Here is a 23,218-nt window from a genome sequence, read left to right as displayed (position 1 = left end):
TTTTTCCTACGACTTGCATTGAAAATGACATATGTCGTACAATTATGTTTACCTGAAAATTGACAATTTCGTTCACTTATGGCAAAATGTAACGGAAAACAAAACGCACGCATGCGATTTGCTTTCTCATAAGATCTACCATATATTAGAAAACAAATCGCATGATACGTTTTGCTTTCGTAGTAGTCTAATCTTCTTGTAACATCAACGTAGTAGGCGTACGTCAAACTTTAAAATTGCGATTAGTTTATTCTTGAGTTTATTCCCTTGTGCTACGCATTTAATTCCTTACTTAATTTTAATGGCGAAAAGTGATTCTTCCATGTATGTAGAGCGTACTCCACCCAACACCGGGGAAGAGGCAAAATCCACTACACTCGAATTATTACCAACTAAATTGCGGCTGAGGTATGAAAAGTAGCGTACGTCTAATAATATTAGTAAATGTCTTGCAGAAGCTCCAAACGACAAGTACCTCTTTGCTAAAGTAGTTATAACAATAGTTCGTTAAAGAGAAATTGAATCTATTTCGTATTTTTAGATAGTTTTAGTAGTTGGTTCGAAATAAAATAACTTTTGTTTCATTATGTAAGTAGATTTTTGGTTGTATGGAGAGTCGTAGGAAAAATAGTGTACATGACTCGTTTGAAAGCCACTTTTCACACTCGTGTGATTGCCATACGAGGCTTCGCCTCGTATGGCAAACTTCACATCTCGTGTGAAAAGTATCGCTTTCAACACTCGTTATGTAATATACTATTGCTGTTCTGTTTTCAGATCGGTAAGTAATTTTGGCGTCGTCGTAATCATAGCAACTGGTAAATTCCACTTACTGTCATGGAAACACACATGGTAAATAGTCAGAAATGACCGATCGCGCAAAAAAAAATTTAAATTTTCATAGATATAAGGCACAACATTGAAAAGATCTAGAGATCGTTCCACAACTAAAAGATAGTGAAAAGCGCGTCGGTAATTCGCAATTGCGCGAAATAATGCATGATTTCGAGTTTAGACTAACATTTCAGGTTTCTTGATGTGGTGTATATGGTTTATAAAAATAAAAACGTGACGCCGCTACGGATGTGCACCCCAAGGACGTGTTCGGTTTTGGGCGGTAAACCGATAAATAAAAACAGACAGCAAAATCAGGTTGGTATGACTAAATGCACGGTTAAGGAAAAATGAGCAAAAATAGTAATTCATAATTTATATCATATAAATTTGATTGTATTTCATGTATGTTTGATAAGTTGCGGCATATATTTACTTAAAATGATCTTATAGACAGTATTAAAAGTATTTAATTTCAAACAATTCAGGGCAACCAACACTACCGCATTGAAAATTTAAACGTCAACGGACGAGTTGGCCTTTTGTTAACCTAAAATTTATTATTTTCATAGTTAAGGTCATTATTACGTTTTGGTGTTGTGCTTTAAAGTTTAAATGTAGTTTACAAAAAGAACGGAAAGTAAGTGGACTTTTCTCTTTAATGTATTAATAGATTTGGTATAATTGTGCTTGGTACATTGCTTACATTCAACAAGTGGGTAAACACATCTGTACTTAATGGTTAAGCCGAGGGTTAAGCATTATTCTACTACTAACACGAAATTTTTACTCCAGATCAGTATAATAGCTGCCTCATTATTATAACATAATTTATGAAATCGTTACTGGCATCTTTGACTTCCATTGCGGTGGCGTAAGGTCGTCTATACGTTTATTCAAAAACGCCACTCGTGTGCTCATGTTTTGTACGGTTTCCTCCATGTGAGCCTGCCTTCGCAATTGTATCTGTGGCATTAACGATTCCACTTTCGCAACACGACTTTCCATATTTTTTATTTTTTGTCGCACTGCATCTAAATACGCATCTTGCAAATTAACAGTCGATCGTGCTAAAATTGCAAATAAAGGGATATGTTTTCTAAAATGTCTACTTACTTGTGTCTTGTATTTTCGCAATGTCGATAATGAAAAAACTGTAAAAAGTGTGTAATAAATGAGGCGATTCTAGTGTTTTACTTATCTGATGAATTCACCTCTGTTAAATTGGTCAAAGGAACCAGAATTAGATTTTGATTACGTATTTTGATCACTTTATCATCCTCTTCCTTTAAACCAAAGTAACTGTATAGAAACTGCCTCAAGGAATTGTAATCGAGATTCGGATTGATATCGATTTGCTTCACCTCAAATTCCGGCTTGTCTAAATGTGCATAATGTATAAAAATACGAAACTGAAACAAGTGTGTTTTGTACCGTTAAGATCAAATCTTCGAATTTTAATATTCACTTTGAACGTATCTGTCATTTTTACGTCTTTTGTTTACAATTTTTATCACCAAACCAAAGATTTGAATTGACATAAGGTAAAGTCATGTTTACATAGGCATATTGTTGATAGGACTGGTATACACTGTATAAGACACATCATTTGTGATGAGTGCATGCGCAATTGCAACTGATACTGTTGTATTGCGCCGTCTACCATCTTATTGTACGATTTTGAGATTTTAAAGCCGTAGTGCACCATTCTAAATTGCACGTATTTTCATGAATTTGGAAGAAAAATTCAGATTTCATTGTGCATTGTCACCGTGAATTTTCACATTCAATTTTACATAAATTGAAAGAATAGGTTTTGCTTTATTTCTGAAGGTCATTGTCATGAATTTTTAGATTTGTGTAGTACAGTTCATTTACCTGTAGTTGGCAAAACGCAACCATTGGTAGAAGTGTAAAAATAAATTTGTAACTTGTTCTCCGGCTTACTTTTTTTTATTTATTATATTATAAAAATGTGAAATCAAGACCACACAAAAATATTCATACAATTGTATGAACATGAACGAATGAATGCAGGCTGCCGATTCGGCTTGTTTTAATCAGTTAATTTATAACCTAACCTAACTTCCAGTTTAATTTACATGAAAATGGGCTGCAATCTATCTGAAGTTATTAATTTCCCAGAAATTCAACAATATTGAAAAAAATGTTAACGTGTATTCTCACATATGTTACATCAATGTTTACATGCATTTTACGTGTATTTTACATGTAAAAATTAAAGTGTCTATTGCGGGTTCAAAAAATTTGTTTGTATTTATTTTCTTAGTCCTCATGTCCTTACGTACTTATCGAATTGGTTTCGTGATTCAGATTAATACTAGAGGCACTGGTGTAGTTTACAAATGACGGGTATAGGTGGTAGCGTTTGTAAACATTGGGTTATTTTTACAGGTGCAATTGTACTAATTTTTTGATAACCCCTTAATCCTATCCTACCTGAAAGGCCTTTTTCTAAAGGACTCGAGGCTGTCTTGAATTAGCTTGAAGACGCAATTAACTTAATTCCTAATTACAAATAAAGATCACAGTTTATCATTCAATTTCTAGCGCAATCGTACGACTTTACAACAACTCGCCGACATTCCCGTGCGTCGATTATGCTTTAAAACAGTCTTATTATTCGTACGCCATCCGTTTATGACGAAAAAGTTTGTTGATGTTGAACATTTACGTTTCCGTTGGTCGGTTATTAACAAGTAAGCTATGTTTGGTATATTAACAGTTCTTCACGGTGATAATCAAATGGCATAGTGTTCTTACTTTCATACATTCTCTACGTACTGGAGATCACGGTCGGTACAGTACAAAATAAAATACCTTGTAAACGTACGACGGATTGCTATGAACCTTGACAATCAGCTTTACGGATCAACGCAACGGATGAACTGCCATCTATGAACCCACCATAACGTACTGTACCTGAGAATATACTGAGTGAATTTTTTTAATGAATAGTATGGTAATTTCGGAAAGTATTAAACTTAAATTTAATCATGTGATTAACACTATTAACGACAAACTAAAACGGTCTTTAAATAGATTGATTTATAACAATTTAATATTTATCACTTACTTGCAGTCACATTTATAACACGAGTGCTAATTTCATTATTTATCACTTCGACGTCAATGTTAACCCTAAGTGAGAACAATCATTTTTACATAAAACAATAACAAAAGTGTATCAGCTTTAACGAAATTAAAATAGCCCCGCGTTAGAACATCTGGTAGTGGTTTATGGGATAAGTGGGTATGGATCACTTCATTTAACCCGGCCCCCAACTGGAATGAATTCCAGGGAAGTAGTGTGGCAACCACTACGCTTCAAAGCTTCCCATTGTTACCCCAGGTACTAATTTTTAACGAGGCTGACGCGGCCTCGAGGTGGAAAAACATTAAAGGCTGTTTGTTGACGGGCCCAGGATTCGACCCCGGCACCTTCGTGTTTGTAAGTTAGTGTTCATATCACTAACCTATCGCTTCCTCAAATAACAAACCTTAATTTTGAATTAATTATTATAGACCGGCTATGATGTTATACGGGTAAGTGGAACGAATCGAAGCCACCGTAATATAGAAAGCATATATATATAAGGGATAGAAAGCCACACACATGCCCCCACTTCCCTAGTGCTACGTCACTTGCAGATGTGTTCCACACTGACTCCCTGTACTGCGCAAACGCAAGCGCGCTAAAATTTGGATTTGCTTTAACGTGCCACCGTTTGTTTTGTTTATAATACCAGTTTCTGCTGACTTCCATATTACAAACCAAATGTCGCTGTATTTTCGGAAAGAATACAGGGTGATTCCTATAGTACCTGCCACCGTTTGGGAGCGTGTAGGTGGTGCGTAGGGGAGTATTTTGATATAGGACACTTGGGGTCGGAAATCTAAAATAAGGGTGCCAGAGCGAAATTTACCTTCTGGAATTTCGCGCCTGTAGGTAGGCAACCCAACCGGCCGGCGGTGCACACGGAGCGATCTCAGGCGGCGATGTGTGGCTGACCCTTGATCAGAATTTTGTTTAAACCCACGAAATCCCGTCTGCAACGACGCGTATCAAGTGAATAAACACTATGGCAATAGTATAATAATAGTTGGCTAGATGTAGGAAGTGCATTGAGAACAACGGTGGCCACGTTGAACACTTGTAAACGTTATTGCTTTTGACTGTCGTTTTCTCTCCTTCCCTCCCATGTCGCTTCCTCGCGCTAACTCGCTCTGCATCGCTCCGCGCGAAACGTCGGTCGGTTGGGTTGCCTACATACAGGCGTGAAATTCCAGAAGATAAATTTGGTTCTGGCGCCCTTATTTTAGATTTCCGAACCCAAGTGTCCTATATCAAAATACTCCCCTAGGCACCCCCTATACGCTCCCAAACGGTGGCAGGTACTATAGGAATCACCCTGTATGTTCTTCTTCTCGAATTAAAGCCTTCGGTCACTACTGTGAATTCCAGTTAAATACATTATAGCGCCAACTTGAAAGAAAACCTCTACTTTAGCTATCAGTCATGATCCTTGTAGTCTGGTTTTTTGAGATTCGTTCAGCACCGGACTTTCTCTTTACCATAGGTCAATGTTGGTCTGTAACGTTATTGCTGTAAGTAAATGTCATTAACTCTTTCTAATTAACTATTACTGTACATACTTACCGAAGCAGTTTCCTAATATCGCCTTTGGCATATTCTTCCAAATGTAGATAACAACAAAATTCATCTTGATAACATGGCATTTATTCCTTGATGTACCCATTGATTGTTATTTTAACTTGCAGCAGCGACTACATTTTGTTTTTAAAGAACAAAAAATGTGTTCAAAGTTTTTCGTCATGAATATAGGCAACACATGCAGCGTACAATTTAGATGCTAATATAACATCATAATTTTATTTTGGTTTTCCGTTTACATCTCCAGTTTTCACTGGGCCGATACAATTACAAAGTTTCTTTATAGAATCTTTCATCCCTTCTCTTTTATACACGTCCCCTAATTTGCATTTTTCTATATTGTTTACATGTAAAATTGATTCGAATTGTATGATAAAACCGTAAACTGTCAATTACTTCTTGTGTATCTACTCGTATTTCACAGCCTACTGATTTGTTTAAAATGTTACGCAAAAAGAACTCAGGTCTAGCCTGGTTAACTAATCGCACGGATTAAAATCAAGTAACGATTATTGTCTGTGTCTGGTGAGGATGCTCTTCGGCAGAATTTGCATAACATTGGTTTCGCATATTAATGAGAAACCTGAAACCTAATTTGCAAATTCGTGTTTAAATCGAAGAATGTATTTTATTTTATTTACAATCGAGCGGTTCACATATTTCCAAAAATTTAAATTTTTCACTCAAATCATACATTATTTTAATCTTATGCCCAAATGAAAGATGTCATTTACTCGTTGTCTGCATACTCTGAGCAATGCGAGCGTTTTTTAGCGCATTTTTGCAAATTTATTTGGCTGGCTGGCAGCAAATATGGGCGCGGAGAAGAACTCTTGTAGAAAGGCAACGGGTGTACGTGTATCTACAAGGCCGTGTAATTTGTCAACCTTAGGGACAGGGCTACATGATGTGGGGTTGGCGACATCTGGACGTCATCCTCGAGCGTAGTTTACTGACATGAAGGTTTTTCAGTTTTTTCCTATCTTCTACTACAGTTTTTGTCCGATTCTTTTCAAATTGGTGTCGTCGGAAAGATGTTGTAAACGCGCGGCGGAATTTTGTTTTTTGTCCTAGGGGCGAAATTAACGACCTTTTGCAAGGCGCGCGCGCGCGTCTTCGAGAGGTAGTCAACTTCGGGCGCCTTTTATCTTCCGTTGCGAATTTTGTCACGCGGTTTAACGTTTCGTAAATCTCGAATCGTTGTCTCTCTTTCTCGTGTCGCCAATAGAAGCTCGAGCAATGAGAAGTGCCCCAAAAATTAAGTAGGTACTATCTTGTGGAAGGTTTTTAGCGAAATCCACCAAAATGTGGGTACCCTACCAGCCGACCATACATATCGGATTTTTAAACTAAACAAACCATTTTTTTTCAAGATGTACAAGAGTGAGAGAAACAATAAATAAGAAATAATAACACGTATTGTTGGGGTCAGATCACCTGTGTTTGATGATGCCGCAAATCGAGCCGCAAATGTTCCTGGAAGTGGGAAATGTGGCACTGGTCTTCCATCATCAGGGTGTACACCATTAAATACGGAGAGAATTAGAGCCGTGTTGAAAAGTAAACTACACACATCAGTTCGCCATTTTTCCGACCGAACAACTTTCCATTGCACTCAAGATGATGACCGAATATTATGATGACCGGATTTAAGCAGAAATATAGACATTTCCTATCATCTTAGATTAACTCCATCTGACTTTTTTTTTCTGTGGCCACAAAAAATTCAATATTTTCCAGTTTGGTCAACAATCAAATCAAATGCTTCTAAATCTATTAAAATCTGTTAGAAGTAGTGTTCTAAACCCTTTAAATCCCACACTCCATTATCACATTATTCACCTACCCCTATAATTAATCCTATAATAAACATCCTAATCAAATCTAAATAGCAAAAACACACCTTAACAAATCTTAGCAAACATCTACGTCTAAACTTCCTACAAATTCCTGTAACCACTAACTTCAACAATGCAAACTTCTTTTCTAAAAAATTAATGCTAAGGCCCCTACCTACCTAACTCAAATTACCATTATTTTCTTGTCTCTTTTTAAGTTCCCCTCAGGGCACGAATGGATTCCGACCCAAACAATAAGCTTAACATTGATATCAAACTCTTACACTTTGAAAATTACGAAGACCTCAATCAAAATCCGCAAATTCCAGGATTTTGTTTCTGATTCTGATTATCACTACCTAATAGTGAAATAAAATGGAATGACTTATGATAATCCCCGCCCATCTGCCAATCCGCTAACTTATACAAGGCAGTATAGGAGCAATATACCATAAAAACTGCTACTTTTATTAAGTAATAGTATATTAAGTGTGTGTTAAACTCGAGGGTGCATCCGTGTGATTAGGACGCACTTTAGTCCTGTGGTATATATGCTATTTTTTGTACTTTGGTAATCAGCTACTGCAATTTCAATATTAAAGTCTAAATTTGAAAGAAAAAAATTGTTTGATTGCCGAATAAGAATAATTTTACATACAGGATGGCTCGCTCTCATCTTTGGCATTGCTTCAACCTAGGGAAACGACACCCCCCTGTAATTTACACAGCAATATTTTTTGAAATTTTAACTACAGATGTTTGTAGTAAAGTCAAACATATCGCATATTGTAAACAGAGATGTACGCATGTGAAGTCTACTCAATGCCAACTTTCTTATTTATGAAGATAATTCTTCGAAATTTTAACCATAGCAGCTTTTAGTAAAGAAAAACATATCGCATATAGTAAAAATCAGACGTGTACATGCGCAGATTGCGCAATGCCAATTTTTTTATTTATCTACGGAGACATGTTTTTTGAAATTTTAACCACAGACACTTTTCTGAACGACAAACATATTGTATATACTATAGCATAAATCAAATATCCGCTGTTTAACCATAAAAATGCTTGTGTCCATCTTTCGGGAAGTATACTGATCTATGCATGGAAAATGCACTAAAGTTACTCCTCTTAGGACGAAAATCTGAAATGTTGGTAATTTTTCAATTACATATGTTTTACAAATGCAACAACGTAATAATATTTTACATATAAGTACATCCTTATTTAAATAGAGAAACTTTCACTTAATAAGTGAATATTTTTGATTTTCAGAAATCGGTGAGGGGAACCAACAATGGGGAAAAGTAGGCAGGTGCCCAAGATATGCGTTATGTGTAGAATCGACGTAAACGATGAAATAAAATTTGGAAAATTATATAAATTGAAAAACGTCTGGGTCCATTATTATTGTTTGTTGCTAAGCGAAACCATCACCCAATCTGGAGAAGATGAAGAAGGCATTTTGGGTTTCCTGCATTCAGATATTACTAAAGAAGTAGGACGATCGAAATCAAAAAAATGTTGTTATTGTAATAAAATGAACGCTTCATTAGGTTGTGTGCATAGGCATTGTAATCGGAAATTTCACATGTATTGCGGTTATTTAAATAATGCGATGTTTCATTTTACAAAGTTCACTACTCATTGCAATTTGCACACGAAACCTTCAAATTTACCAGCATCTATTAAGAAATCGCTGAAAGATTATTATTGTTTGATATGTTTAGATGATTTTCATGAAAAGACGAAGCCGTCTCAGGTTTATTGGGCTAGCTGTTGTAAGTCGCGAGTTCTTTTGCACATTGATTGTTTAAGGCAAATGGCGCTTAATGCTGGATATTTTACAAAGTGCCCTGGTTGCAATAACAACACAGATTTTATCGAATCGATTCGAATGTGGGGAGTTTTCGTGCCAGAACAAGACGCCTCGTGGGAACTAGATCGCAATGCTTTCTCTGATTTGCTATACGTTCATGACACCTGCGACTCTCTCAAATGTCTTTGTCCAGATGGAAGAAATTTTAGTACCGACAAAGGAAAGTGGAAATTGATATTATGCAAGACTTGTGGCTCTGTTGGAACTCATGTAGGTTGCACAGAATTTAAGCGACGATTTTTGTGTGACGTTTGCACATTGAGCGGAGAGGAAAATACCACAATCGACGATCCACCCCAACCGGAGCAAACCAATGAAGATGAATTTATAGACATAGAAATTTTAGATCGAGATTATTTCACTGATTGCGAAGACAACAACTCATCCTTTCAAGATGATTGCGAGAACGTAGAACCATTACCAAACCCTAACAGAACAGAAGAAAAAAAAACAACTAACCCTGAAAGAGGTGTATCTGAACAAAACGTTCGAAAGAGATCCTTTCAGGATATAACAAATAGTGGCGATCAAGAAGTAAATGTAAGCTTTGCTAAAAAATTCAAAGACAACAATGTAAGTCACGAAGAAATCGAACATTTGACTACAATTGAGGAAAATTCATTGTCCTTACTACAACATACGGAAACTCTTGAACCTGAAACTGAAATAACAGCTCAACAAATACCATTGGATGATGACAGTGAGGTTGAATTTGTTAGTTATACGCAAGTAGTAGACAGTTCGCCTAAAATACCACTGCATGCAAATAGTGTCGAATTATTCTTAAATAGTGTCATTTCTAAACCCCCATGTTTACAGAAACGTAATTTTCTTAAAATTTGTGAATCGCCACATAAGGTCAAAAGGAATCGCAAGTCAAAGCTAAATCGTTCTTTAAACCAGATAAAAAATGAAAAGAAATCTGTTCAACTCAGCTTAGAAAACTTCATTACAAGAACTAAAGTATGATTAAACAGATTTATGGGGTTTCATAAGTATTTAATAACTTGTGGCTTTAATATACAACATAGACGATAGATTAAAATGCATGTACAGAAGTCGTAGATTGTAGTATTTTATTTTATCTACTGATAAAAACTATGTTAGTGTTATTTTTAATTATTTTAGGTAAACCTAATAGTGAATTATGAAGTGGAAGTGATGTACAGATTTACTGTATATGTGAGTTATACATTTGCTAAAATGTATTCTTGACCACGTACATCTCTATATTTAAGTGCATTTGTTGCATATTCAAGTTAAAAAAAATTTAATTGGTTAAATTTCTATTCCATCTGTTCTTCACAAACAAATATTTCAAGTCGTCCAAATTTTATTGTTTATTGTATTTGTTACTGTTACCGCGTCTGTAAAATTGATTTTAAGAATGTATTACAAGCATTTCTGTATAATTTTATAAAGTGTTTTTATAATAAAAGTAAAGCAAAGATTGTATTGTATTTTTCAGACAGTTGAATAATCTAATAATAATCTGGGACAATGGAATTTGTGGTTAGTTTAGTACAGAGGGATGTGGTTGTAAACACTATTCCGTCAGTTGTGAAGATGTGCAATCTGCATTTAGAAATAAAATTGTCAAATGAGTAATTGATCCGCCGTATTTAATACGTTCTTTTTATATTGATAATGCAAAATACATCATTATATCTTGTTAATAATTTTAATTTCATTTCTTTATTTAAAATGATTTGACATATTTTAAATGTGGTGCGCTTTCTTTTCTTTTTGTTCCCACTGGTATACTAAATTAATCTACATAAAAGTTATCTATAAAAAAGGTTCTACTTATACATTTTTTTGCTAGGATCAATGCTCAAGGAGATATGGAGGTGGGAGGGGGTGTACAATTTTAGAAAGTTTTAAAAAAAAAAAAAGAAATGTTTTAAGTTAAATATAACATGTTTATTGTTAAAAATGAAGTGATTAGTGAATTAATTATGTATCTTGACAATTAAATAATTAATTTTTCAACAATAACAAGTTTGCTGAAGTGGTTTTCGCAACTAGAGAGCAACACGTTGATTTTCGGGTATCAAGGCAAACAAGAGATTCACGAGATCGAGCTAAGATTCACGAATGGTTCAATGACCATCCCCCTTTTCCGAAGTTGGATTCGCTAATGTCGCTGTCATCGGGCATCTTGGGAAGTTCCAAAATAAACTGCCACCAAGCCCTCGATATTGGAACCAAAACAATGCAAAGTTTTATTGGCAGCAAATTCGGTGACATGAAGCAATCTAAAAAGAATGTGGTTTTGTCAATAGCCAGTATAAGTAACACTGTAAAAATTAATGGTGAGAAAGTGCGAGTATTAACCCCCTGACAATTTTTCAACGAACTGTCATAGTAAAAAAGAACGACAGCGATGTAGCAGAGCTTTTAGCATATGAATTAACTCCATACCCCTTGGTTCTGTTCAACGAAGGCGGAATGCGAAAAGGGAAAAAATCAGCCCTCTATGATGTTTTGCCGGCAGAGGACAACGCAACCCTCGATCTCACCCAGAGCACCGTTGTAGTAGATGGCGGTTTCCTCCTCCACCGTGTGAAGTGGAAACAGTCCTCCAACATTTTATCAATTTCCCAACAGTACATTGCCTATGCACAAAAACATTACGGTGAAAATTGTATGGTGGTTTTTTATGGTTATAGTCATGTCGACAGCACAAAACGAGCGGAGCAGAAGCGAAGAGGGATCTCAAAAACTTCTGTTGACATCAACTTTCAAGAAAACACGACCATCACAGTTCAACAAGAGCATTTTCTTGCTAATGAAAGAAACAAAACAAGGCTGATTCACCTTGCTCAGTGAGAAAATGACAGCAGCAGGAAACTACTATAGCTACAGGGGATGCTGACGGCACTATTGTGAGGTGCGGGTTGGATAAAGCTGCTGTACATCCAACTGCAGTAATAGTTGGGGAGGATGTGGACTTGATAGTTCTCCTCATTGGGTTGGCACCACAATCAACCAATATATACTTCATGAAGCCAGGCCGTGGTAATGTGGAGACCAAATTGTTTTCAGTGCGGCAACTTCAACAACATCCGGTCGCCAAAACGATTCTCCTTCTCCATAGCTTCTCCGGATGCGACACTACCTCGGCGGTACATGGGAAGAGTAAAGTGGGAATAGCTAAGCTTTTCAAGGAAAATCCTGGCCTTACTCAAGACATGTCCACAATATTTAAAGATCCCTCAACATCACCTGAGGATATTGAAGAGGCTGGTGAGAAACTTTTCCTGGCTATATACAAAGCGCCTGCTCATCAAAATAATCTAAACGAACTTAGATACTCAGCATTTTTAAAAGCTGCAATGAAGCCCAAGTCAGATATGGCCACTCTTCCGCCTACCAAAGGAGCTTCAAAGCAACACTCGCTCAGAGCATACCTACAGGTAAATCCATTTACTTGTATCTTAAAATACCTAATGCTTTCTTTAAATTACAAATATTAATTTGTGATGAATTCTTACGTTGGTCTCATTACTTTCTTACAGATACAACAGTGGCTCGGAAACCCCCTACCCCCCATACAATGGGGTTGGGTCAAGGGAAAAGATGGTATCCTTAACCCAGTTTACACGAAAGACCCTGTGGCACCCGAATCCATTCTGAAAATGATCTTTTGTCGATGCATGACTGGGTGTGGGGTGCGCTGCGGTTGCCGAAAGGCAGGGATTACCTGCTCCGGTGCCTGTGGATGCCTCGGCTCATGTACGAACGGAGCCCCCGTCGAAGAAAGCATCGATGAAGATTTAGATTTTGACGAAATTTAATTGTCAAGATATATATAATAATAATTCATTCACTAATTACTTCATTTTCAGCAATGAACATATTATTTTTAACTTAAAACTTTAACTTAAAACTTTTTTTTTTAAATTTTACACCCCCTCTCACCTCCATATATCTCCTTGAGCATTGATCCTAGCAAAAAAGTGGGCATTATTTTACGAGTTATTGACAAAAAACTGAAAAATAGGACCTTTAGACACCCCCTACACCCTTAGCTCCACCCTCACCCCCCAGGACTTTTAGTATGTTGTTAAGAACACCTTCCTCTACAAGTGTGCAAAAATTGGCTTCTACATGAATTATTTCCGCTATTTGGTATTTTTTGGTCTTCGTTGCTTGGACTATTAGCACGCTGGTCATTTCAAAATTATATGAATATAAGTAAGAAAATTTTTGGAGGAGAATTATAATATAGTGCTCTCCCTCCCCCGATTGTTTGGCCGTCTCGTAGAAGAAAACAATTTTCGAATTAAATTTTAAGCATCTAGGGATCAGTCCTGCTTGTCTGCCAACTAATTGATGACATAATTTTAGTTTAGAAAAATCAAAGGTGTCTTAAAAATTTTTCTTAAAACGTTTTTTTGCATACCAGTAAAGTGCTCTTTGGGGACGAGGTACTCAAAAATGTTATTAAGAGAAGTTGTTCAGAATAAAAAACTGAGTTTATCTAAAAATTTCAAAGTCGTAGGCCTACTTTGATGTTTTTATTCTTTAACAGTATTTTTTGAGGAAGTCCAAAAATATTACTAAAAAAAATTTCAAATAGAACGTAGTTAATGAGTAGAAAAGTGGAATCCGATAGGAAAGAATCCCTAAGAATATGAATGTGTTGAAAAACGCAATATTATCAATCAACATCGAGAGATTCTTATAAAAAATTTAAATCATATTGTGAACTATAGGAAGTGATTTGAATGTATGTATGTAAGTTGTATACAGGGTGGAACCTCTCAAGTTTGAGGCATATCGGGCGATCAAAAATGCGTGACTGTCGAGTCACCTTTGGAAGTTAAGTACTAAAGTCACTAAATATAGAAAGTACCGCAATCCATTGGGCTCGTGTGTTAGAGAGAGAACGCATGATTTTTGCCCAAAAATGGCGGAAGTTACCAGACTTTAATGTTAGGGATTGTTCCCCTGTTTGGAGATATCTGTATATATTTTTATAAAACATGACAGTACTATGAAGTTAGGTTATAAAAAATGACAGCTATTCAGATTTTATTTGTCAATTTTTTTAAGTTGGCAGCAAATTTGCCCAAAAATGGCGGATGATTGCGGTACTTTCTATATTTAGTGACTTTATTAAGTACGATTTCCCATGTAAACAAAAATTCTAAAAGTGACCTAATGGTCACTCGTTTTTTATCGCTATGTATGTATGCATTGTAGATATTCTATCATAGACAGATACTTTAGTCACATATTTGTGTTTACCATGAGCCGTGCCATGAGCTACATGTTATTTATCATAACTTAACCTCAATTTAATTTATAGTCGAGAGACTTAGTTGAATTAACGTAATATAACTTAGAATGCTTATTTGGTGTACAAAAATGTGATAAAAAGACCTTTTTATGTCACAATGACCATCTCTCTCCGAGCTTCAAAACTCGTACATTCAAAAATACCAAGTTTCAAACACTTCTTTATTGCTCTATTCGTAATTCTCCTGGTTTCAATAATAATTGCATTTGTAGTACAAAGTTGGTCATTCAATAACGATGGCTCTAAAACTTATCAGAAGTTGCAGCTGAAGAATGTACTAAACTTGCCCGAAGTGAAGCTTGTGGATGATAGTCCAAGCTCCAGGCCGCACAATTCCAAATGCACGTATTGGGATTGCTTCAACATTTACAGATGTGGAAGGACAGGTCATGATAGAATTGCGATTTATGTTTATCCTTTAAAGAAGTATGTGGATTCTAAAGGGGTGCCGATTGTTGAAGTTATGTCTAAAGAATATTATATGATATTACAAAGTATAATTGAATCGAAGTATTATACGGCTAACCCACAAGAAGCATGCTTGTTTGTTCCATCAATTGATACTTTAAATCAGGAAAGGATACAGGCTAATCTTACCTCAAGAGCACTGGAATCTTTAAAATAGTAAGTACAATCAATGTCTATTATTTGGAGTCTTTGGGATTGTGCTACGCTTTCTAATTTGTTCACAAAAAGATAATTTACATTAATTGTAAAAATGTAAAAATCAAGGGAGCTTCTGGCCCTTCGCGTACAACAAAAACCTTTACGGAGTCTAGCTCACACAGAAAATATTGCAGATTTTTTATCATACCAATAGTATAGCGGAATCTTAATATTCTATCTATGGTTTTCTTCTATCCGCCCTTTTTGAAAGATATGTTTCATTAGTAAATGAAAGTGGAGACTGCTGTACATTACAGTACTCTCCAAAGTACAAAGCTAGGAATAAAACTAAAAACCCCTTTGTGAGAAGACTATTTTTATGTGGTGATGTTAATAAAAATTGAATCGAATGTATTACTTAAGTGTTTTGTGTAAAATCTATTGTGTGCAGACTTGCCAAGTTGTGCTCTCGAGGTTTCATTAACAGAATATCGTAGAGCCTTTCTGGTAAGTGTTATCATCGAGTTATTCTGGAACCAATTAAATGGTATGAAAGCTATTTATGTACATATCAATTTTGTTAGGAAAACGCCAAAACTCGTTATGTGAATTTCATGCACTTTTGGTGACTACATGTATTTTAACCAAATGATCGAGTCATTATTGCAGTGCTTAATTTGAAGGCTTTCTGATCTGTGACATCAAAAATGCGCTGAAGTCTAACGATGGCACATCGTACTTTTAATAGCTTCGAAAAATATATTTTTTAAATATATATACCTCGATATATACTTACAGTATGGTGCAAATGGGAGGAATAAATTTATTATTTCTAAATAAATTCAGTAACTGCAACGAAATGCGTAAAAATAACATCCCTAAATTAATATTAATACCCTTAAAGTGAGGGTCAGGGGCGGATTTAGGAAGGGATTTTAAGGGCTGTTCAAGAAAGGTTCAAGATCTCCCCATAGAATATAATTGAAATTCTTAAGGTTTGTTACATAAGTGTAGGTGTAAGATTCAATACATGCTCAAACACTCGCTCAAATATGAAAAATTAAACTTAAGTAAGCTAACTAAGTGAATTTACCTAAGGGGAATAACTTAAAATGACAATACGATTACATGTCTGAAGGACTAGAAAAATTTGTATGTAATTGTTGCTTTTGTTTATTGTCACTTTAAATTATTCCCCTTAGATAAGTTGACTTAGTTAGCTACTTCAGTTTAATTTTTTATGTTTTAGCATGTATTAAATGTTACACCTTTGAAAATGGGACCGGATTTAGTTTTGAAACATGTGTAATTTATGTAACAAACTTTAAGAATTTCAATAATTTTAAGTGAGTGACGTATGTAAACCGTCAAAATAAATACAAATTTTGAAATCACAACAGGTTAATTAGTACTTAAAATAATTTTGTAACGTAAATTTCATTACATGGTTTTTTATTTACAATTAACCTAACAATAAATTTATAACAGTCTTAAAATGGGTTAATTTATAACAGTTATTATTTATCACCCACAATTTATAACATAACACACGCGCATCGAAACTGGCTCAAAACACAATTCGGTTTGTTTAGTGCTTTAGGACGCTTCCGAATGTTCTAGAATAAACACGTTATATTTTTCGGAAAGATTGCGTCACATCCGCTTTTTTTTATTTATCACCGATAATTTATCTTTCATGGCGCATCGATGTCAATCGGGGTTTCTGGAATATTCGCTACAATATTAATTTTCGGCTTTCTTTAAGTACTCACTTAAGTAAGTGTGGTAAAGACTGTCACTGAAAATAAAATTTTACTATCTTGCACTTTTCCTAATTGATTTTTTGTTTTTAAAAAATTTGGTTCTGATCAGTTGACGACGCGGTTGACGAGTTAAGAAATAATGAATTTATTCCATCCATTTGTACCATACTGTATTAAATACAATAGATTACATTATCTTTTCAGTTGGCGAGATGGTGAAAATCATTTATTTTTTAATATGATATCCGGTACCGCTCCTGATTTTTCGACTGTCTTAGAAATAAATACAGGAGATGCTATTATAGCTGCAGCTGGATTTAATACTCACACATATAGAGTTGGATTTGATATCTCTATACCAATTTTTAGCCCGATTGCGAGCCTTGCGGAAATAACCTTCATCAATAACTTGAGGTAAATATTTACCTTCATAAATTAATCTTTGATAAATTAACTTCAGGCCATGGTTTGTTATTTCATCACAAATAAACATAGATTCGTATTTTTTGGATGAATTACAAGACATGCAGCTACACAATTCGGGGTTGCTGATAGTGGATGCTTGCCAAGTTCATAACTATTCGAAACGTTGCGAGTATGGTTCACATCAACAGTTTTTGTATCCGCAAATTTTACAGAAGGGCACATTTTGTTTGGTGTTCAGAGGCGAACGAATGAGTCAATTGGTTCTACTTGAAGCACTGGCTGCTAATTGCATTCCTGTAGTTGTAATGGATGAAGTGGTAATGCCGTTTGGCAATGTAATAGATTGGAAGCGCGCAGCTGTATTTATTATGGAAGATTATTTGAATACACTCCTTGACGTGTTGAAAAAAATTTCGGAAGAGCGCATCGAAATTATGCGAAAGCAAGTTAAGTTTCTATATGACAAATATTTTTCGAGTTTAAAACGCATTGTGGAGACAACCTTCGATATTGTACAAGATCGCGTTTATCCCAATTGGGGGAGAACGTATGACGACTGGAACTTACGCCCCGACGAACTAATTAAAAGTCCACTATTTCTCCCTATCACAGCTCCTAGATCTCAAGGATTTACTGCAGCTATTTTAACGTATGACAGAGTAGAAAGTTTATTCATTTTAATAGAAAAGTTATCCAAAGTACCTAGTTTGTCTAAAGTGGTAGTCATTTGGAACAATCAAAAGAAGTCGCCGCCTCCTATGCCCAGTTTTCCTCAAATTTCGAAACCAATTAAAGTAATTAGGACGAAAGCAAATAAACTTTCAAACCGTTTCTTTCCGTATGAAGAAATCGAGACTGAAGCTATACTGACTATTGATGACGATATTGTTATGTTAACAGCAGATGAACTGGAATTCGGTTATGAGGTGTGGCGAGAATTTCCAGACAGAATAGTTGGTTTGTATTGTGTAACGTTATTTGTTCGCCGGTTTCATGCTTAATCTAGGATTTCCTTCAAGAACTCATGTTTGGGATAACGTCACTTTAAGTTGGAAGTATGAATCAGAATGGACAAATGAAATATCTATGGTCTTAACTGGTGCAGCATTCCATCATAAGTATTGGAGTTATTTGTATACAACCACAATGCCGGCGGATGTACGAGATTGGGTGGATGAGCACATGAATTGTGAAGACATAGCGATGAACTTTTTGGTGGCAAATGTAACCAATAAACCACCAATTAAGGTAATTAGCGAATGGAATCATAAAATGATGCAATTCATATACATGTTTTTACTTTCAGGTTGCACCTAGAAAGAAATTTAAATGCCCACAATGTGTGAATAATGAAATGTTATCAGCAGATATGGGCCATATGGTAGAAAGGTCACAATGTGTAGATAGGTTTACCAAAGCGTTTGGAAGAATGCCATTAAAGTCAGTTGAATTTCGCGCAGATCCTGTACTGTATAAGGATGCATTCCCCGAGAAGCTCAAACGATTCAATGACATTGGCAGCTTATAGTTAAATTTTAACTAGATATAGGTAGATGTGGGAATACTCACCAAATGAATGATGGTTAAGTTGATGGTATTGAATTGTGGCTCTTGGGGTCTTATAGACGAGAGTATTAGAGAAAAATTGCTAACAACAATGGTGTCAGAAGAAAATGTAATTTTATGAAATTATATTGTGTTCTTCTATATGCAACTAGTTTGTTCTAAAGTTATGGATAAGATAATATCTGAGTTGTAGATCCATTAACTGTCTCCCAACACATTTAGTTGATCCTATCTTTTTTAAGCGTTTTGTGTTTCTAGCGTCCAAAATGTTGAATCCATCTTAAATTTTTGTTTCTCCAAGATTGTGGTGTGAATGTCGTTGTATCTCGCTAGGTTGAGGCGTTTTTGCATTTCGGTGACTGTCCAAGAGTGTATAGTGTGGCGCGAAACTCGTTTAAATTGACTTGCTTTCATAGTCTCCATGGCGTTTGGACGTTCTACTTCCCCATGGTGGATGCAGGGTACGGCGCTCTCCATTTCGGGTATTTCACGCCCCTGTTTTTTAAAAAGGTCTTGAACTCCTCGGCGGTGAACGGCCTACCATTGTCAGATACTACAGGACTACTGTCGTGAGCAGTAAATAGATCATCTGTCACTGCAATAATGGCTACTGACACCCTCAACCTAGTAGGCATATTCCATGATGAGCAACATTGTATCCACAACTAGGCTAGCGTAGTCGTAGAAACGTTTCCCATGGTGCCTTCCAGTACCTACTCCTACTGGTGGTTACAACATTTTTTAGGTGTATGCATATCGGCTTCACAACCCACACAATACAATGTCTTTTCAATGGACGTCCATATTTGATCCATTTTGGGTTACGATGTCCATGTGGCACAAGTGTACGTACAGTGGACGTCCATTGATTCTCATGGAATATTTAACAGATGAGCCATAAAATAATTAGATTTTACGTTCATTTGCCACGTTCCAATTACGGCGCGCATGAATTCGAATACATCTACACGGGGATGCGCAGTGTTACAATATCAGCAACTTATTTATGTGATAACCGTTTATTAAGATAAGAACGCGAATACATATGTTTATTCGAATATTTCTCTCAGATGTAATAAATCCCAATGAGGTACAGCGAAAATTGCATTGTAGAAAGCGAATGAGCCCTGCGAGAATTGCACTGTCCATAACCATGGCAACTGGCAACTCCTTTGGACAGTTTCATAATACACCGACAATTTATAAGTACGTAACGTCCATTTGACAAATAATGTTTATTTGTAACTCAGTTGTAAACGTTGATTAACAAGACAAAACGGAAACGGGTAAACGTCATGTTTAAACGCTACTGACTTGTAAAACTGACAGCTGACCTGTAAAAATTTTACAAGTTAGTAATCTAGTAATTTCATTGGCCAGAATAATTAATGCGAAGTCTGTTACATGGATAACATGATATTTTAGACATTTCTTCGAGATCAATTTAAGAACTAATTATTTACGTTTACTATTGTTTACAAATGAGTAACAAATAAAACATTGTACATTATACGCCAGGTAAGTTTTTACTGGCTCTAGGAGATGACAGACTCGCCTGACGGCTCGCCAGTCAACTTCTCCTATCGCCAGTAAAAACTCACTTACCTGGCTAATAATGTAAAATACTATTGTTCGGGAAATTCTCCAAAATTACACTGGTGCATCAAAATAAACCCGATAATTTTTTATTCAAGCATGTTGTCAGTAAAAAACTGCATTGGGTCATTTTCATATTTTGTTAAAAGATCCCTTCGGTGTCGGGCTCTTTCGCCAAAATATGAAAATAAACTCATACAGTTTTTAGACAACATGCTTTCAAAAAAATTAAGAGTAATTACTTACGATAACGCGCCAATATACTCGTAGGTACAACTACAGTGACTTTATAAGGCCAGTGGCGACAACTTATCATAATCCGCCATATTGGAGCTAAAAAATTGATTGTAGGATCAATATACCTTATCATGTCAAATTGTGACCATAGAATAATAAATGTCAGTTTTATTTAAGTAAAGATTCTCGTTCTAAACTAACGGCGCATAAATGATCGTTTAAAGCTTTGCAGAACAACCTATGGGAAAACCACTGCCTCCCAAATTGTAAAGATACCTATATGGAAAACAGTATAATAAGTATAAAATAAAATATGGTGCAATATCCAAAATGTACATATAAAGGTAACCATTAATCATGAAATTGTGTTTTACATTTCAGTGTCTTCTGTCACTTCTTGTCCCTTTTCGCGTGTTTCTCCTTCCGGGATAAAAAGTATTACTTTAGTCCGGAAAATAAAACACGTTGATCTAGTCCACGGAGTACAAGAGATCAATCTTCCTTGTGCTTCAGCAGTCATCAATGTTAAACATTAAACCAATTCAAGCGTACTTATGATCACAACCATCCAACAACATCCATAACCATAATTGAATTTGTTGCTAAATTTCGGATAAGCTACTTCTCTAGCTCTCCAGTTTTATATCTAAACTCATTAGGTATTTACCGACAATCACAGTCACAGGTGACACTGTCAAAACAGTATAATTAATAATTATAGCACGGAGTGTACCGCGTCGTTTTGGAAGCTTTCTATTGGTCAGTTTGGAATTTAGCTCCAATATGGCGACCGGAACCAAGACCAACGACCAATCAAAAACGAGATACCCTGTTGTCGCCACTGTCTCTATAAAGTCACTGTAGGTACAACAAGAAGGTTAAAATAAAACAGGAAAATCATACTCGATTTTTACTATATCAGGAACAAGTTTACTTGAACATGAATTATATCAACGATACTTACGCTAATATTTTACGATAAACCAAGACAAGACCTAATCTAATTTATTTAATTTATTTTTGACCTTTATCTTTGAGTGCGCGAGGCTTCAGCTCAGGCTGCTCTGCCATCCCACTTGCAGATGTGTTCCACACTGACTCTTTGTACTGCGCAAACGCAAGCGCGCTAAAATTTGAATTTGTGTACAGCTGTCAAGGTGTGTAAGGAGTAAATAATATACACAGAATAAGACCGTATTCTGTGATAATATACACATAACCTGCAAACGTTATAATTGAAGATAATTTAGCTTACCTGCTTACCTATTATATGTAGTAGGTATATGAAAATGCCATGTTATCAAGATGAATTTTGTTGTTATCTACATTTGGAAGAATATGCCAAAGGCGATATTAGGAAACTGCTTCGGTAAGTACAGTAATAGTTAATTAGAAAGAGTTAATGACATTTACTTACAGCAATAACGTTATACAGACCAACATTGACCTATGGTAAAGAGAGAGTCCGGTGCTGAACGAATCTCAAAAAAACCAGACTACAAGGATCTTGACTGATAGCTAAAGTAGAGGTTTGCTTTCAAGTTGGCGCTATAATGTATTTAACTGGAATTCACAGTAGTGACCGAGAAGAAGAACATATTCTTTCCGAGAATACAGCGACATTTGGTTTGTAATATGGAAGTCAGCAGGAACTGGTATTATAAACAAAACAAACGGTGGCACGTTAAAGCAAATTCAAATTTTAGCGCGCTTGCGTTTGCGCAGTACAGGGAGTCAGTGTGGAACACATCTGCAAGTTGCCATCCCACCCCACTACTGCAGTGGCGTACCGTCGGTCATTGGTGTCCAGGGCGGAATATAAACTTGCCGCCCTAATGAGAAAGGCGAGGGGAGTAAAGGTTAAGTTTTAATGTTAGTTTTTTGTTTGAAATAAATCTATCAAAGATAATCGAAATTTTACTATTATTATGTCTAAACCTAAAATAATGAAAACTGCAATATCACTAAAAATTTATTTGAATACCATATTATGTATATCAAGTTTTATAAACGACTCTTTAGACATACCTACGCTCGTGTTTAATAACGAGTGTCTAAAGAAGTTTATAAAACGCGTTACATACTATACTTTTTCTACGAGAATTGTTGAAAAAGTACCTACACAAGCATAATGTCCTCGGAAAAGGATCCTACACGGTTGTGTTTTCGCCATTCATCGAAAATATAAGCTCTCTCATATACTGATACCTTGATTTCTCAGGTAAGAAGAAATTCCTGATGACTTCTGTTGCCGCTTGCGTTATTTCAGGAGGACCAGTAATAACATTTTTCTCTTCATTATCATTCTCTGTGTCCATTTTTGAAAAGAAGGAGTTTCCCTTACGATGAATGTCAAAATGACAAAGTTGGGCATGTTATCAATATGATTATTATTTTTGTCGCCCCTTTTACAGTGCCGCCCTGGACGGACCGCTCCTCCGCCCCCCCCCCCTGTCGGTACGCCAC

The 23,218-nt window shown here is 35.8% G+C and overlaps 3 protein-coding genes and 2 long non-coding RNA genes across 7 annotated transcripts; 3 read left to right on the top strand and 2 right to left on the bottom strand.

Moving 5' to 3' along the window:
- Positions 1 to 1,337: 1,337 nt before the first annotated feature.
- LOC116163082 lies at positions 1,338 to 13,108 on the top strand. Its single transcript, XM_031476929.1, has 3 exons — positions 1,338 to 1,474; positions 8,647 to 12,669; positions 12,772 to 13,108. The coding sequence occupies exon 2, from the start codon at positions 8,669 to 8,671 to the stop codon at positions 10,217 to 10,219; it is 1,551 nt and encodes a 516-aa protein (XP_031332789.1). The 5' UTR covers positions 1,338 to 1,474; positions 8,647 to 8,668; the 3' UTR covers positions 10,220 to 12,669; positions 12,772 to 13,108.
- Positions 1,475 to 2,403, bottom strand: LOC116163083. 2 transcript variants are annotated; one of them, XM_031476930.1, is made up of 4 exons: positions 2,269 to 2,403; positions 2,032 to 2,215; positions 1,951 to 1,988; positions 1,475 to 1,904 (listed from the first exon to the last, which is right to left on the bottom strand). In XM_031476930.1, exons 1-4 carry the CDS (start codon positions 2,318 to 2,320, stop codon positions 1,666 to 1,668), a joined length of 513 nt encoding a protein of 170 aa, XP_031332790.1. In that variant the 5' UTR covers positions 2,321 to 2,403; the 3' UTR covers positions 1,475 to 1,665. The 2 variants fall into 2 exon arrangements, with proteins under 2 accessions (XP_031332790.1, XP_031332791.1); XM_031476931.1 differs by having other exon boundaries at positions 2,032 to 2,246; positions 2,303 to 2,363.
- On the bottom strand, positions 5,401 to 5,597 carry LOC116163086. Its single transcript, XR_004143666.1, has 2 exons — positions 5,516 to 5,597; positions 5,401 to 5,461 (listed from the first exon to the last, which is right to left on the bottom strand). It is a non-coding gene; the product is annotated as an uncharacterized LOC116163086 (long non-coding RNA).
- A 1,222-nt stretch (positions 13,109 to 14,330) lies between the features above and the next one.
- LOC116163081 (exostosin-2-like) lies at positions 14,331 to 19,062 on the top strand. Of its 2 annotated transcripts, XM_031476928.1 has the most exons (6): positions 14,331 to 14,444; positions 14,771 to 15,182; positions 17,132 to 17,341; positions 17,388 to 18,310; positions 18,360 to 18,601; positions 18,660 to 19,062. In XM_031476928.1, the coding sequence occupies exons 1-6, from the start codon at positions 14,420 to 14,422 to the stop codon at positions 18,879 to 18,881; spliced, it is 2,034 nt and encodes a 677-aa protein (XP_031332788.1). In that variant the 5' UTR covers positions 14,331 to 14,419; the 3' UTR covers positions 18,882 to 19,062. The 2 variants fall into 2 exon arrangements, with proteins under 2 accessions (XP_031332788.1, XP_031332787.1); XM_031476927.1 differs by lacking the exon at positions 14,331 to 14,444 and having other exon boundaries at positions 14,517 to 15,182.
- A 2,486-nt stretch (positions 19,063 to 21,548) lies between these two features.
- LOC116164967 lies at positions 21,549 to 22,607 on the top strand. Its single transcript, XR_004144047.1, has 3 exons — positions 21,549 to 22,121; positions 22,172 to 22,407; positions 22,459 to 22,607. It is a non-coding gene; the product is annotated as an uncharacterized LOC116164967 (long non-coding RNA).
- Positions 22,608 to 23,218: the final 611 nt, after the last annotated feature.

Source organism: Photinus pyralis, unplaced genomic scaffold (genome assembly GCF_008802855.1).
Source record: "Photinus pyralis isolate 1611_PpyrPB1 unplaced genomic scaffold, Ppyr1.3 Ppyr1.4_LG2, whole genome shotgun sequence".
Lineage (NCBI taxonomy): Eukaryota > Metazoa > Arthropoda > Insecta > Coleoptera > Lampyridae > Photinus > Photinus pyralis.
The sequence above is the reverse complement of the archived record's forward strand: the minus strand, read 5'-3'. Positions and strand labels throughout refer to the sequence as shown.